This window comes from Molossus molossus, unplaced genomic scaffold (genome assembly GCF_014108415.1).
Source record: "Molossus molossus isolate mMolMol1 unplaced genomic scaffold, mMolMol1.p scaffold_m16_p_3, whole genome shotgun sequence".
NCBI lineage: Eukaryota > Metazoa > Chordata > Mammalia > Chiroptera > Molossidae > Molossus > Molossus molossus.
In genome coordinates this window covers 57,313,170-57,325,888 of record NW_023425366.1, presented here as the reverse complement: position 1 = coordinate 57,325,888, position 12,719 = coordinate 57,313,170, and the positions used below count along the sequence as shown (strand labels likewise).

The window sequence follows — 12,719 nt, the reverse complement described above, 5'->3', positions numbered from 1 at the left end:
AGAGAGAAAGAAACATGGATGCGAGAGAGACACATCAACTGGTTGCGACCCCCACGACCCAACCAGGGCGGGGACGAACCGCAACCGAGATACGTGCCCTCAGCGGAAACCGAACCCGGGACTCTCCGGTCCACGGGCCCACACTCTAACTGCTGAGCCAAACTGGCCAGGGCTCTCATAATTTTTTAACTAAATTTCAAGTGATAAATTGAAACAGGTTCACGTTGTTATGCCCTCCATGGAGAAAAAGTAGCTCGGCACCATCCTCCACATGATAACACAGGCGATCTTTCAGTGGAGTACAATGTCCCCTCAGTTTTGGCTCCTACTTCTCCCAGGCCCATTTTCCCTCATCCTTCCTCTCAGCACACAGGACGGGGCTGGGTGCGGTGTGCACTGGCGAAGGCGTTCAGACTTGAACCCACAGATCTGTGCCAACGAGGCTGTGATCAATGCTGCACATCCTCGGGCCACTGAGAGAGGATGAGGGGATGCATCTAGCTGTGTGCATGAAGCCTTGAAAGAGTCATGAGAGCTGGCCAGGGGAGCTGATGACATCCTTCGGGGTGCACAAGACACCAGTAAAGGGGTGCAGAGTGCGGGCTCTGGGGAACACTGGCCACATTCCAGGCTCCTCCCTTTACATGCTGGGGACTTCACCACTCTGAAGTTTCAGAACTGTGAAAGGTGTATACTAACATAGTACTTCAACTGAGTTGCTCTGAGAAATAACAATGGAATGGGTGAAGTGACAAGGACAGGCAGGGCCTCGTGTAATAGTGGCTCAGGAAATGCATGGCATTAGCTCTCCAGGCACAGGGAAAAGTATGCATGCCTTCCACTTAGATTTATTTATCCATTACCCATCCCTATGTTAAATAGTAGGTGTTTAAGGAAGAGCAACTGGCCACGTTGGTATTAGACTCGGTATTAGCATATCTTCGTTTCTATCTATCAGATTATTAGACTTTTACGCTGGCCAAAGTACTTGCTTCCAAATAGTGGTTCAATTATCACCAAGGCTGAACTGTAAAATTAGTCTTACCATATGTCTTTGACTATGAATACAGACCTTTCAACTTGAACTCATTGTGAAGCTGGCTAGGATCTCATTGCAGACGTGTGAGTTGTAGGTGAACTAAGAGCGCTGATTCAAGGCTGGTGGTGTAAAAGTTCACAAAATGTTTTAAATTTTACTCATATCAAAAACTAGAACGTTTTGCCTAACATACCTCGATATTCAGAGAAGACATCATTACAGAAGGCAAATAAGCAGGATTCAGCATCTTTTTTCACTGTACTTGGACTTTGCTGAAAGACCTGAAGACTATCCTTGAAGTTCGCTTTTCTAGTTTCATATCTTCTGGTGAGACAGGTGTGCTGCCAGCCGGCAAAGGTGCTTTCCACTCTATCTACCTGGCGTGTATTCATGGCAGCGGGGACTTGGAAGTGTTCGCTGCCACAAGCCGCTACTCTCATCGCAGGTCTCTAGAGGAGCAACATCCTCAGCTTTCCTGAAACCGAGGATGAGGTTTGTGGTGCACGTGTATGTGCACATATGAGCCACCAAGGGACTGCTCGTGGCCCCAAGGTGGTATCATAAACCAGGCATGGCACAGGCATGCTAAGCAAAGTGCCATCTGACTTCTTACATGTAAGTCTTTAAACAAAAGCTTACATTCACATATAACACACGTCAAAGTTTTAAGATCATAGTAGGTTCAAGTTAAAAAGCCTAAATTTAAAAAGGCAACAAAACAAGTGATTTTCTTTTTTGAAAAAATAAGCACAACTCAATGTGGGTGTTGCTTTTGCTTGAAAGCAAATACAAACTTTGCAGCTTAGTAGATGTTTGACCTTCAGCAAGAAATTGTCAGGAATAATGGAAATATTTGTCTCTCATGCTTTTATTATAAGGACTGCATGAGGCATTGTATATACAATACTTATCATAGATAGCATTTGCCAAACAGTAGACATTCAGTTAAAAGGAGTTACAATTATTATTATTAATTATTTATACCCCCCATGCTTGCATATTTAATTGCGTCTTTGAATATTTAATACCTTAACTCAATGAAATGAGCCCTTCGTGGTATACTTTTTTTAATATTTTGCTATGAAATTAAAGGAGATGTATAAATTTGTGCTGGTTTGCCCATTATTTTATGTTTGTGTATATAACTGTCCCAATTACATTCCAAATTCCAAAAAGGTCACCTTGATTATATTTGTTCACCCAAAGCGTGTTCTGGACCGAAAACAGGTAATATTTGTCAATAGTATTCCATGGACAAAAGGCAGTAGCGTCCAGAAAATAATCATTTCAAACACATCTTCAGTGGAATAAGCCAGGAGTGAACTTCTAAAAATATGGTCAGTAAATCAGGGAGAATTTTGAAGGTGATACTTTGTTTCCTGGAAAAGTAAGTTTCTCGGTTTGCTCAGCACCATCTCCTTTCTGTGGCACAATGAAGAAAAAGGAAAGAGTAAAACAAACGTGAAACACTGAGCACCAGGGCGATGCCAGTGTGAGGGGAGAACGCGGGCGGCGTCCGGGTCCCCACAGAGACTCTGGGGACTTCTGTGAATAGTGCCTTGGGCTCTGGAGGAGAGGCTGGCCTGCAAGGACCTCCAGGAACAGACTCAAAGCCCTTTAATAAGTATTCCAGGGAGTCAGGCTTTCCTGGAAAAAACAAATTAGTGTGAGAAGCCAGTACTGTGCAATTTCAGTTTTAAAAATAGCCAAGTATTGTGAAGGCTGCTGTGTGCACAGGGAAAAAAAAAAAAAGAAAGAAAGAAAGCCCTTGTTAATATTTGCCTCGGCTTCCACATTAAAACAGAGCAACTACACTGCAATTCGTGCCTGGCAGAAACTGCAGCGGTCGTAAGGTTCGTATGGCTTGGAGTGACTTTTTGATCCTTCCAATGACAAAGTTTGGAGAGTGGATTGCGTCTCCTTTAATCAATCGGTCTTGCAATAAAGGACAGTCAAGTGATGGCTCAGCCTCTTCACTCAGGACCAGAGCTGCTCCTGCTGTTTCACCTCTTCATTTGCCTAATTGCCCTGGGAGACTGGCAGGGACCTTCCCTGCAGCCCTGGCTCTGCTGACTGCAGGGACCCTACCTGGCTTTCGAAGTTGGTGCGTCAGCATTTTAGGTAGTAATGAATGAAAAATCAATCACTGCAGTGGTAGCATGCACAACTCTAACCTAGTTTGCCCATAATTTGCAACTATTCACCCTAGACCCAAGCAGTGTTTAAGATGGTAAGTGAATCTGTAACATAGTGTTGGTTCTGCTTAATCAGGCTGTGTGTGTGTGTGTGTGTGTGTGTGTGTGTGTGTGTGTCCTCTTTTCCATTTAGAACAAGCAAATCTAACCTGCTTAGGCAGCCACATGGAAAATGAATGATGTCAAGATACATGCAAATATTCTCTATTTGCCCTGGTTTAATATTCAGTGATAAATATTCCTATAGAGATGTATGAAATTGTTTTATTAACTTATACGTCAAATTCAGAGGTTTAAACAATTTTTTAAAAGTCTCCTATATCCTTAACCACATGTCTTTGTAACTTGCTATAACACTCTATTATCAAAACGACACTGTCTTAAATTGTACAATTCTGCAGAGATAGAGTTAAACACTATTTGGACTCTGGCTCCATCAGGGAAACTGAAATTGTTCAAAGCTGCAGTCTTCAGCTCCCAAAGGCAGCTACAGAAACTTTCTGAACAGACTGGGTTAAATATTTGTACAGACCCATTGTAGGACGATAAGGCGGTAATAAGTTGTGCAGTGCAACACTCCAAAGGCTTCCAAATCTCATCGCCTCTCTATGTGATGCTCTCACAGTGAGGAAGATTCCTGGGGCTATAAAGATGAAGAGCCTACTTCTTCTGGTGCTGATTTCAATCTGCTGGGCTGATCATCCTTCAGACAACTATACTCTAGATCATGGCAGAGTTATTCACATCCAAGGTAAGAAAACACAGGTTCTCTTATGAAAGACAAATGGATTTAAAGTTCCTTAGAGTTGAGAGGCTTGGTGAGTGTTTCTTCATTTTAGTTCTGCTGCATTGACTTTTTCCTTTCTGCTAATTGGTGAACATGCTCCCTGGCTTTTGAATGCTATAGCATTACAGTAGAGTTAAGAATTGGGGACAATTAAAATGGAATGGCTTATGAGTGTCTGACCACAGGGAGTTGATGCAATTATTCAAGGCTTTTTAGCACAGTTGCTATCTTTTAAGTAGAACAGAGGGCATAAAGTTTATTTAAATGCAAGGCGAAAGTGGGGGGAGACATAGGAAGTAAAACTTACTGTGTAAGGTCATGCTGTGAGAGTAATCATTAGGAAAAACATTGTGAAAATGAAAGTCGGACAAGCTAAGCTTCAGGAAAAAGTAACTTACCCCATTATAATCTCCTCTGGTAAAAATTCAGTTCCAACAGTATTGCCTCTGCACATTTCTCTTGAGCTCAGCTGAATCCTAAGCCTGAGAACAGTAGCAAGGTTTCAGCTGCAGTGCATTGCAGCTATTTCCTCGGTCCAGCTTCCCATGAGGGACACCCTGCTTGCAGAAAACTAAGAGGCTTGTGCAGTGAGGAAAAGATACTTCTCAAGGAGCTGTAGCTTCTCTCTTTGCCCTTGTGTGCTGAATAACTAAAAGAAGGACAGAATTTAGCAGTTTCAACATATGATGATACTCATTTTAGGTGAACTCAGTTTGGGGGCCAGAGGCATTATAAGTTTGCTAAGAGACATAAAACATCAAGTTATAGCTTCAAGGTCAAAAGTGTAGTCTCAGAAAATTGCATCCACCATTGCAAAGTATGACTTGTGAAGGTCAAGTGATAGTGTAATTCTGGCTAGAAGTGTTCTCCGGTGTGTATTATGACTACCCAAACAGAATTCTGAATTTGACGGTAGCTAGCTGTTTTAGACATATCTCTTTCAGTTCTTTTTGCTTCCAACAGCTTCATGTTTTTCATTGCCAGACCGTGAAAAGGAATTATATAATCATAAATTTTACTATGCAAGCAGCTGACTCAGCTGTTTTTTAATGTACACAGTAGAGGAATCAAAGCTGTTTCACAGACACTGTATTTACACAGAGAGATTTCTGATGAGGAACAACATCATTTTAACATTTTGTCGCAGCATTCATTGCAACCCAAAGGGTAATACCTAGTCATTATTAACAATAGCAGGTTTAAAGCTGACGTAAAATTAACTTTAGTTCTGCTTTCAAGTTATTATTAGACAGATACCTGTTATATTATGAACGACGTACAAACCATTTAGTCTACATTGCACCTAGAGTATGAAAATATTCTTTCGGAAGTGTATTGACATTTAAAAAATTACTCCTGGGGAGTCTTTAAGCCAGATGTAAGTTTTGCCAGCAAGAAAAACTTCCGTGGCTCCAGCCCTCCATTCGCACAACTCTGCTGGAATTTAGTGTAAAGGAATCTCGGACATGACCTATCAGAATTTTCCAGATTATTTGCATATACTATCCAATTTTTAAAAAAATAACTTGACAGTTCACTTCTTTTTAATTGTAAATTTATATTCTTAGAAAGTTGCTCATAGCTTTCAAGTAATAAAACTAGAAGGCCTACATTTTGCTGGTGGAAGTTAATACTGCAATGTGATTTGGGTCAGGATTGTGATGCTATGTCCAGGAGTCTTAATTGATTTTAAAATTGCTCCAAATGCCTGTTTTTGTTACTTTTCATCTAATAAAAAGTTTTCTGTTTCCTTTATGATGGCATTTAGCTTGAACCCATATTCTTCAGTCCTTCAGAGAAACACTTTCAAGTGACCCGACACAATTTTGGTTGTCTTTTGCAACGTAAAAATTAAACTGGAACCCTGGCCAGTTTGGCTCAGCGGTTAGAGTGTTGGCCTGCGGTCCAGAGAGACCCGAGTTCAGTTCCCGCTAAGGGCATGTACTTCGGTTGCAGTTTGTCCCCGGCCCTGGTTGGTCGTACGGGTGGCAGCCACTCGATGTGTCCCTTCACATCGATGTTTCTCTCTCTCTCTCCCTTCCTCTCTCTCCCTCCCACTCTATCTGTACAAAAAAAGGAAAAATATCCTCGGGTGAGGATTAAATAAATAAATAAATAAATAAATAAATAAATAAATAAATAAAATTAAACTGGATGGCATAATCATTACAGCTGGTAACCTGCAATACTTACCTGAAATACTAGATCATTTTCTCATATTTAAGCTTTGAGTTATCAAATATGGCCCAGAAAGAATTTAAAGGAGCTGAAATCCTCATAAAATGTTATAAGACTTTTCAGTCAGATTTGGTTAAGTTAGTAAATCTGACCTCAAAGTCCTGAATTGTACTGGTAAGCAGAATGAACTTCTCTCAGTGATAGACAATTGGTCAAAATTCACATTACTGCAAAAACAACTTTTCTATCTCCCATATTTTTTTAAAATTTCTATGTTTTTACTCTTTTTTTTAATTTATTTTTTTTCTTTCATTGATTTTTAGAGAGAGAGGAAGTGAGAGGGAGAGACAGAAAGAAACATCGATGAAAGAGGATATCAGTTGGCTGCCTCCTGCATGTTCTTCACTGGGGATCGGGCCTAAAACCTGGGCATGTGCCCTACAACCTGGCATGTGTCCTGACCGGGAATTGAACCAGTGACCTCTTGGTGCATGGGTCGATGCTCAACCACTGAGCCACACCGGCTGGACTATGTTTGTACTCTTAAATTCCCAGGTCTCACTAACACCAGGGCAAAATGCACATTATTCTCAAATTCTCCTCAGCTGCCTTGATAAAGATGTTCAATACTTTGATAGTATGTTCTGGAGTCTCAGGCGTAAAAGTTACCTACTTATTTTTCTGAAGGTTTCTTCGCAAATATATTGTGAAAAAGGCTATAGACTTATGGGCACAAAAACATTTAATCTGGCTTTAATAAAAAAAGGTGAGATTACTAGGAAAGAAGATGCAAGTGTAGATCCCTATGCAAAGTGTTTCTGGTGAAAAGTACTTTTTTCTGTTTATGAAAAAGGAAATTCTCCCAGCTTCCCACAACGAAAGACACAGCCTTAGATAAAAACGCACATGTACTAATTCATTCCTTTTAATTTTTTTTTTTTTTTTTTTATTGAAGCAATTTGGTTACACAGGAGAGCAAGCTTTACTTTTCTGTGGAGTCTGCTAAAAAATATGCGATGAAGATATTAGCTTATATATCATATATTGTTCTCAATGTAGGGGATAGTAATTTCTTCCAATACAACTACAGGAAGAGATAGCTGCTGTAAATACAGTTTCTACAACACTCTCAACTAACGCATTACTTCCCTGGTTTCATGATATGCCTAGTCAAACTATGTACTTCTAAGTCCTTTGAAACTCGAGACCATTAGAAAGAATTCTATATGGAGTACCAAATCACACAAAAGTGTAATTTTAAAAAAATATTTGGATCAGGTCCAAGAACTCTTTGTGTAGACTTTTAATTACCAGCAGAATTTCAGAGATAATGAATATACTTTTTATGAAGACAAAGACAACAGAGAAATTATATGACCATCTGCCCATTCAGCAATGTAAAAAGCCAAACGGTAATGGTTTACTGAACACGAACTGCTTGACCTTCTTCAGGTCAGAGAGCCAATGCGTCCTGCCTCCGCTGCTCAGGTGCAGGTCTTCTGATGACAAGTTCAAGAGCTGTTCCCCTAATGCCACTTACGGACTTTAGACATGGGACAATGAATCTCTTCAAGTTCCAGTTCCCTCATCTATAAAATTGGGCATAGTCACAGTTTATTCCATAGAGCTTTTTAAGAATTAAATTAGATAATATTTGGATGAATGCTTACTACTGAGCCTGGCACACAGTAAGCTCCCAAGAGATGATGGTTATTATCGTCACGTCTGTTACTTCCTCCCTGGTGTAGAAGACTGGCGGGGAAGGTCATGCTTTCCTGTTTATGTGTTAACAGAACCTTAGTTCTAATGAAGTAAACATTTTATAAGTTACTTTCTTTGTCCTCTTTAGTTTCACAGTTTAAAATCTCCCCAAGAGTATTAAACATCATCCGATCCTTTAACTTTCCTTGCAAAATCTGAAGCTTTTCCAACTTAAATAATTCTAATAAATTTACTAGGTGAACACAGATATGCTAAATGTTATTCTTTTAACTTTTTAAAAATATTTTTAAATAAAGAGAGTAAAATCGTTGCCTTCTGCTATTTAATAAGTAAAATGTACTGTCACTTTCTTTTCTAAAGAAAGAATTGTCAGAAGTTTATCTCTCTGGGTAGAAAAAATAATGTCTATCTAGAACCCCTGGGAGAAATGGACTCTCCCCGCTTAGTGGGTGGGCTCCTCCTTCCTGTGTTTCTCGCACAACTCCTCTGTCCCAGCTGAGCAGGTGTTACTTCTTGTTAAAATAGCTCCCTTTCCTCATCGGACTGTCAGCTTTGTAACACCACAGCTGTAGAGTACTGCCTGGGCATAGAAGGTGCTGGATATGCATATGTTTGTTGAATAAATGAATGAGTGTAATGGAATACGTCCAAATTACCACTATTATAGTGAGCATTTCTTAAATCCTGTGGCATTCGTGGCGTTTAGCAACGCAATGACACATTGTGTAGGCTTAATGAACATGAACTAGATGACTGCTTTTATTCTGATGTTGACAAAAGCTGAACTATAGTTTACAGAATTTAAGAACGTAAAAGGACTTTAATAGAACATCTAGATCAATATCCCATTACACAAATAAAGAAATCAAAACCCAGAGATTTTATGTTTCTTGTCCCATGTTGCATGGCTAATGAGGAACAGCTTCTCCTGGCTAATCCCTTCTCCTTCTTCAAACATGGGCTCATTTCTCACCGTCTTAGAGAATTTTCCCTGGCTATTGCACTCTTCCCCTCCTCTGGACCCTGATCTCTCTCCTATCTTCTTTCCCTTTCATCTGTAGCACTGGCTATCGACTTGACTTAGTTTTATGTAATCATTGTGTCCATCTCTGCCACAAGAACGTATGTCAGCTTCACAAGGACAGAGCGGTCTGATGTACCACAGTCACCTAAATCAGTACTTGCCACAGAGTAGGTGATCAATACATGTTTATTGAATAAATCCAGGACCAAAATCCAGGTATTATTCCTGGTCAAGTCCTAGCCAGTCTTTCCAAACCTCAGGAAAATAGTTTCCGTTTGTTGAATGAGAGGCAGCAGATGAAGAAGAGGATTAGGAGACTGGGTAGCAAATTTTATTTGGCCGTATGCATGGCTCCCACACGGCACACAGCAACTGATGCTCGGTGAGAGTCCGCCGAATGGGTGCGTGCAGCTGAAGAGCACTCAGTTTATATTTGGTTGCTGCAATGCTATCCTCTTCTTATGTAATACCTGCAGAGCCGGGATCTGGTGGTGCAGAGTGGACCAAAAGAAATGGAATGAATTTAATAATGTATGACCACAAGCCATACACTGAGCCAAAGTTTAATGGGAGAACTAGATAAGTGTTACTCCAGCTTAATTTTCTCTCTTCCACTTAAAACTCATTTGTATTCTGAGTCTATTATGAAAAGTTAAAGTAATTCATTTTGTCTTTTTAAGACACCATGCAAAATTCACAGATATCAAGTATATTTTCCAAATGGCATTTAGATAAATATATAGTGTTAATAATTCTATCTAGAAATAACTAACTATAAAATACCAGACAATTTTATCATGAAATGATAAAAATTAGAAACAGCATGAGTTTTAGATGACCAATTCTAAAATCTCTTTCACCATTAGACACGAAGCCAAATGTCAGAGGAACCTACTACATTGAACAAAGGTTTATCATTTAGTCAAACTAAGAGTATCACTGTATAAATAATAAATCCAAAAGAGAAGGAAAATTTGTATGTATATATCCACACAAATACACATAAAATACATACATATGTAAAAATACTTATATACTGCATATATATAAACTTATTCAGGCTGCTATAACAAAATGCCATAGATTGGGTGGCTAACACAGAACAGACATTTGTTCCTCACAGTTCTGGAGGTTGGGGAGTCAGTCCAAGGTTATGGTGCTGGCAGATGCAGTGTCTGGTGAGAGCTGGCTTCCTAGTTCAGAGATGGCCGTCTTTTCTCGTGTCCTCAGATCACTGAGGGGAACAAGAGACCTCTCCCAGGTCTCTTTTATAAAGGCACTAATCCCATTTATGAGGGCTCCATCCTCATGGCACAACCATCGCCCCAAAACCCCACCTTCTATTATCATCACATTGGGGATCGGTTTCAACATACGAATGTGCAGTTGGGGTGGGGAGGGGACAAATATTCAGTCTAGAGTAAGCACTTATTATATACATAGCGGTTGAGGATAAAATGATAAACAAAACACATGGCTTTGTCTTCATTGAGCTTATAGTCTAGTGAGAGACAGACATTACTACAAATACCAAACTATTGACTATGGTAACTGTTATGAGGAAAATTATGGAATGCTACAGAGAGAAGATAACATTGTGTAGAGAAGCACTAAAAAAAGCAGTGTCTAAATTATAGGTATAAATCAGACATGGTATATAATCTTCAATTATATAGATGCTACTCTAGACAGACACACATATTGTTATACATATATACACATACACAATGGTTATAAATAGAAAAGTAAGTAATGAAATGATTATAGATTGATACAATTTTGGTAAATCCCTTAATTTGTATTCGGAAATATATCTATTTTCATACCGACTTTGCATCTGCTAGCCCATGTTCCCGTCTCCTTTGCATTTGTATGTCCTTTTGAGATGATCTACTCATTCGGGCATTTGTTGACTATTGACCTACTTTCCAAAAACCAGTGTTATTCTCCATGGTAGGGCAGACCATCTCCTCAGTGAGCTCACTGACAGTATCAGTGCAACAAAGGTAACGGGAAAAAAACAAGTAAGAGGTGTTCGACAGGTGGAAATATGGAGAAAAGAATAATTAGTTACCAAACAAAAAGATCTTAAGAATTTTGCATCCATACTCAATAAAGTTTTTATGACTTAATAGGTTAAACCCATAAAATACCTATTAAGAATATTTCTAAACTTGTTATTGACTGACGTCGAATGCTGAATTCCATGTTATTCTGTAAAGCAGCTACAAAAACAGTAACTTTTGGAATATTTCCAGGTATAAAAACCTATTTCTTTTTTATATTTTTTTATCCTCACCTGAGGATATGTTTATTGATTTTTAGAGAGAGAGGAAAGGGAGAGAGAAAGAGAGAAGAGAGACAAACATTAATCGGTTGCCTTCACTATGCACGCTAACCAGGGATCCAACCCGCAGCTTAGGTATGTGCCCTGACCAGGAATCAAACCAGAGACCTTCTGATGTACGAGAGGATGCTCCAACTAACTGAGCAATCCAGCCAGGGCTAAAAACCTGTATTTAATCATCTTTGCAGGTAGCAACAAAATCGTACTAACAACTATTGCTTTCTCTGTTCTATCCTGGGTGCTGAAATCTGCAAATTATGCAGAAAGCCGGTGATCATTTAGAAACTTTCCCAAAGACCCTGGAAAAAATCATTAAATAGAGAAGCTTTGCCCTTTAGTTGCAACTATGCAAGAACCAAGATTGACTCAGCTGAAGCACTGACCTACAGTTTAGTGGCTTAACCTCAAAGTAATTTCAACATGCTGTTTCTCTGCCTTTACCAGATGTCAGAAAAGACTAGATTTAGATTTCTTTATTGCTTTGGTTTTCTTATATTTTATTTTAAATGTAAAGTGGAACATTACTGTTTTAGGAGAGTCATTTAGAATACAAAAATCTACCAAAATGCTAGTAAGTTGAAGTATTCAATTAAGAGGTTATCATAGTGATAATATCAGGGGGGAGGAGACTATCTGTTACAGAAATATTTTTATTTTAAAATGAAGACACTGAAAGAATAAGAAACTTAAATGTTCTATGAAATTACTTCAGAAACATTTTGTCATTTTGCGTCGCCCCAGTGTGGTGGCACTGAACATGTGTACCTCACAAATGATCAGGTAGTGAGTACAGATTGTAGCCATTTTAATTAAAAACATGTTGCTTACTTGACTTCAGTGCTCAGGTGACAAATAACTGCATGTTTAAGCTCTGAGTAGTGCGTTTTATTTTACGTGCTCAAGGAGAGGAGTATGCTAAGAAGTGTATTAAACAATGTGAGTTAAACAAGGATTTTTCCTGCCTTTTCCGAATACTGTCTACTCAAAAGGGACAAGGACTTTATGAAGGGCCACAGTCCATTATACAGAAAGTTAACAAAGCATGTTAGAAAAAGAAGTATTTACTACAGGTGAAGGAGGTGGAAACAATGGAGAGTGTTATCTTGTTTCTAAAAAGGGATTACACTGCCCTGGCTGGGTAGCTCAGCTGATTAGAGCATTGTGCTGATACACCAAGGTTTCGGGTTTGATCCCCAATTAGGGCACGTACAAGAGTCAACCAATGAATGCATAGATAAGTGGAACAATAAATCTCTCTCTCTCCTCCAAATCAATAGATGAAACATTTTTTTAAATGACTTAAATTGAAAACAGCACTGAGAACACGTGTTGAAGTGAGGTCTGCACTCCCGGAGGGCTGTGTGTAGTGCATGTTGGACGCCTCGCTGTGTGTCCAGAATCACTGGAAATGATGACTGTTGTCTCAG

General features: G+C 39.3%; 1 protein-coding gene across 2 annotated transcripts in view; it reads left to right on the top strand.

The window, feature by feature from the left end:
• Positions 1 to 12,719, top strand: part of HAPLN1 (hyaluronan and proteoglycan link protein 1) — a 79,700-nt gene that overhangs the window by 46,927 nt on the left and 20,054 nt on the right. The window contains exon 2 of one of the 2 annotated variants that reach the window (XM_036280399.1): positions 3,860 to 3,985. In XM_036280399.1, coding sequence (XP_036136292.1) covers positions 3,886 to 3,985 — 100 coding nt within the window. In that variant the 5' untranslated portion in view covers positions 3,860 to 3,885. Of the gene's footprint in view, positions 1 to 3,823; positions 3,986 to 12,719 lie in introns of those variants that run through there. The other variant, XM_036280400.1, reaches the window with a different exon arrangement.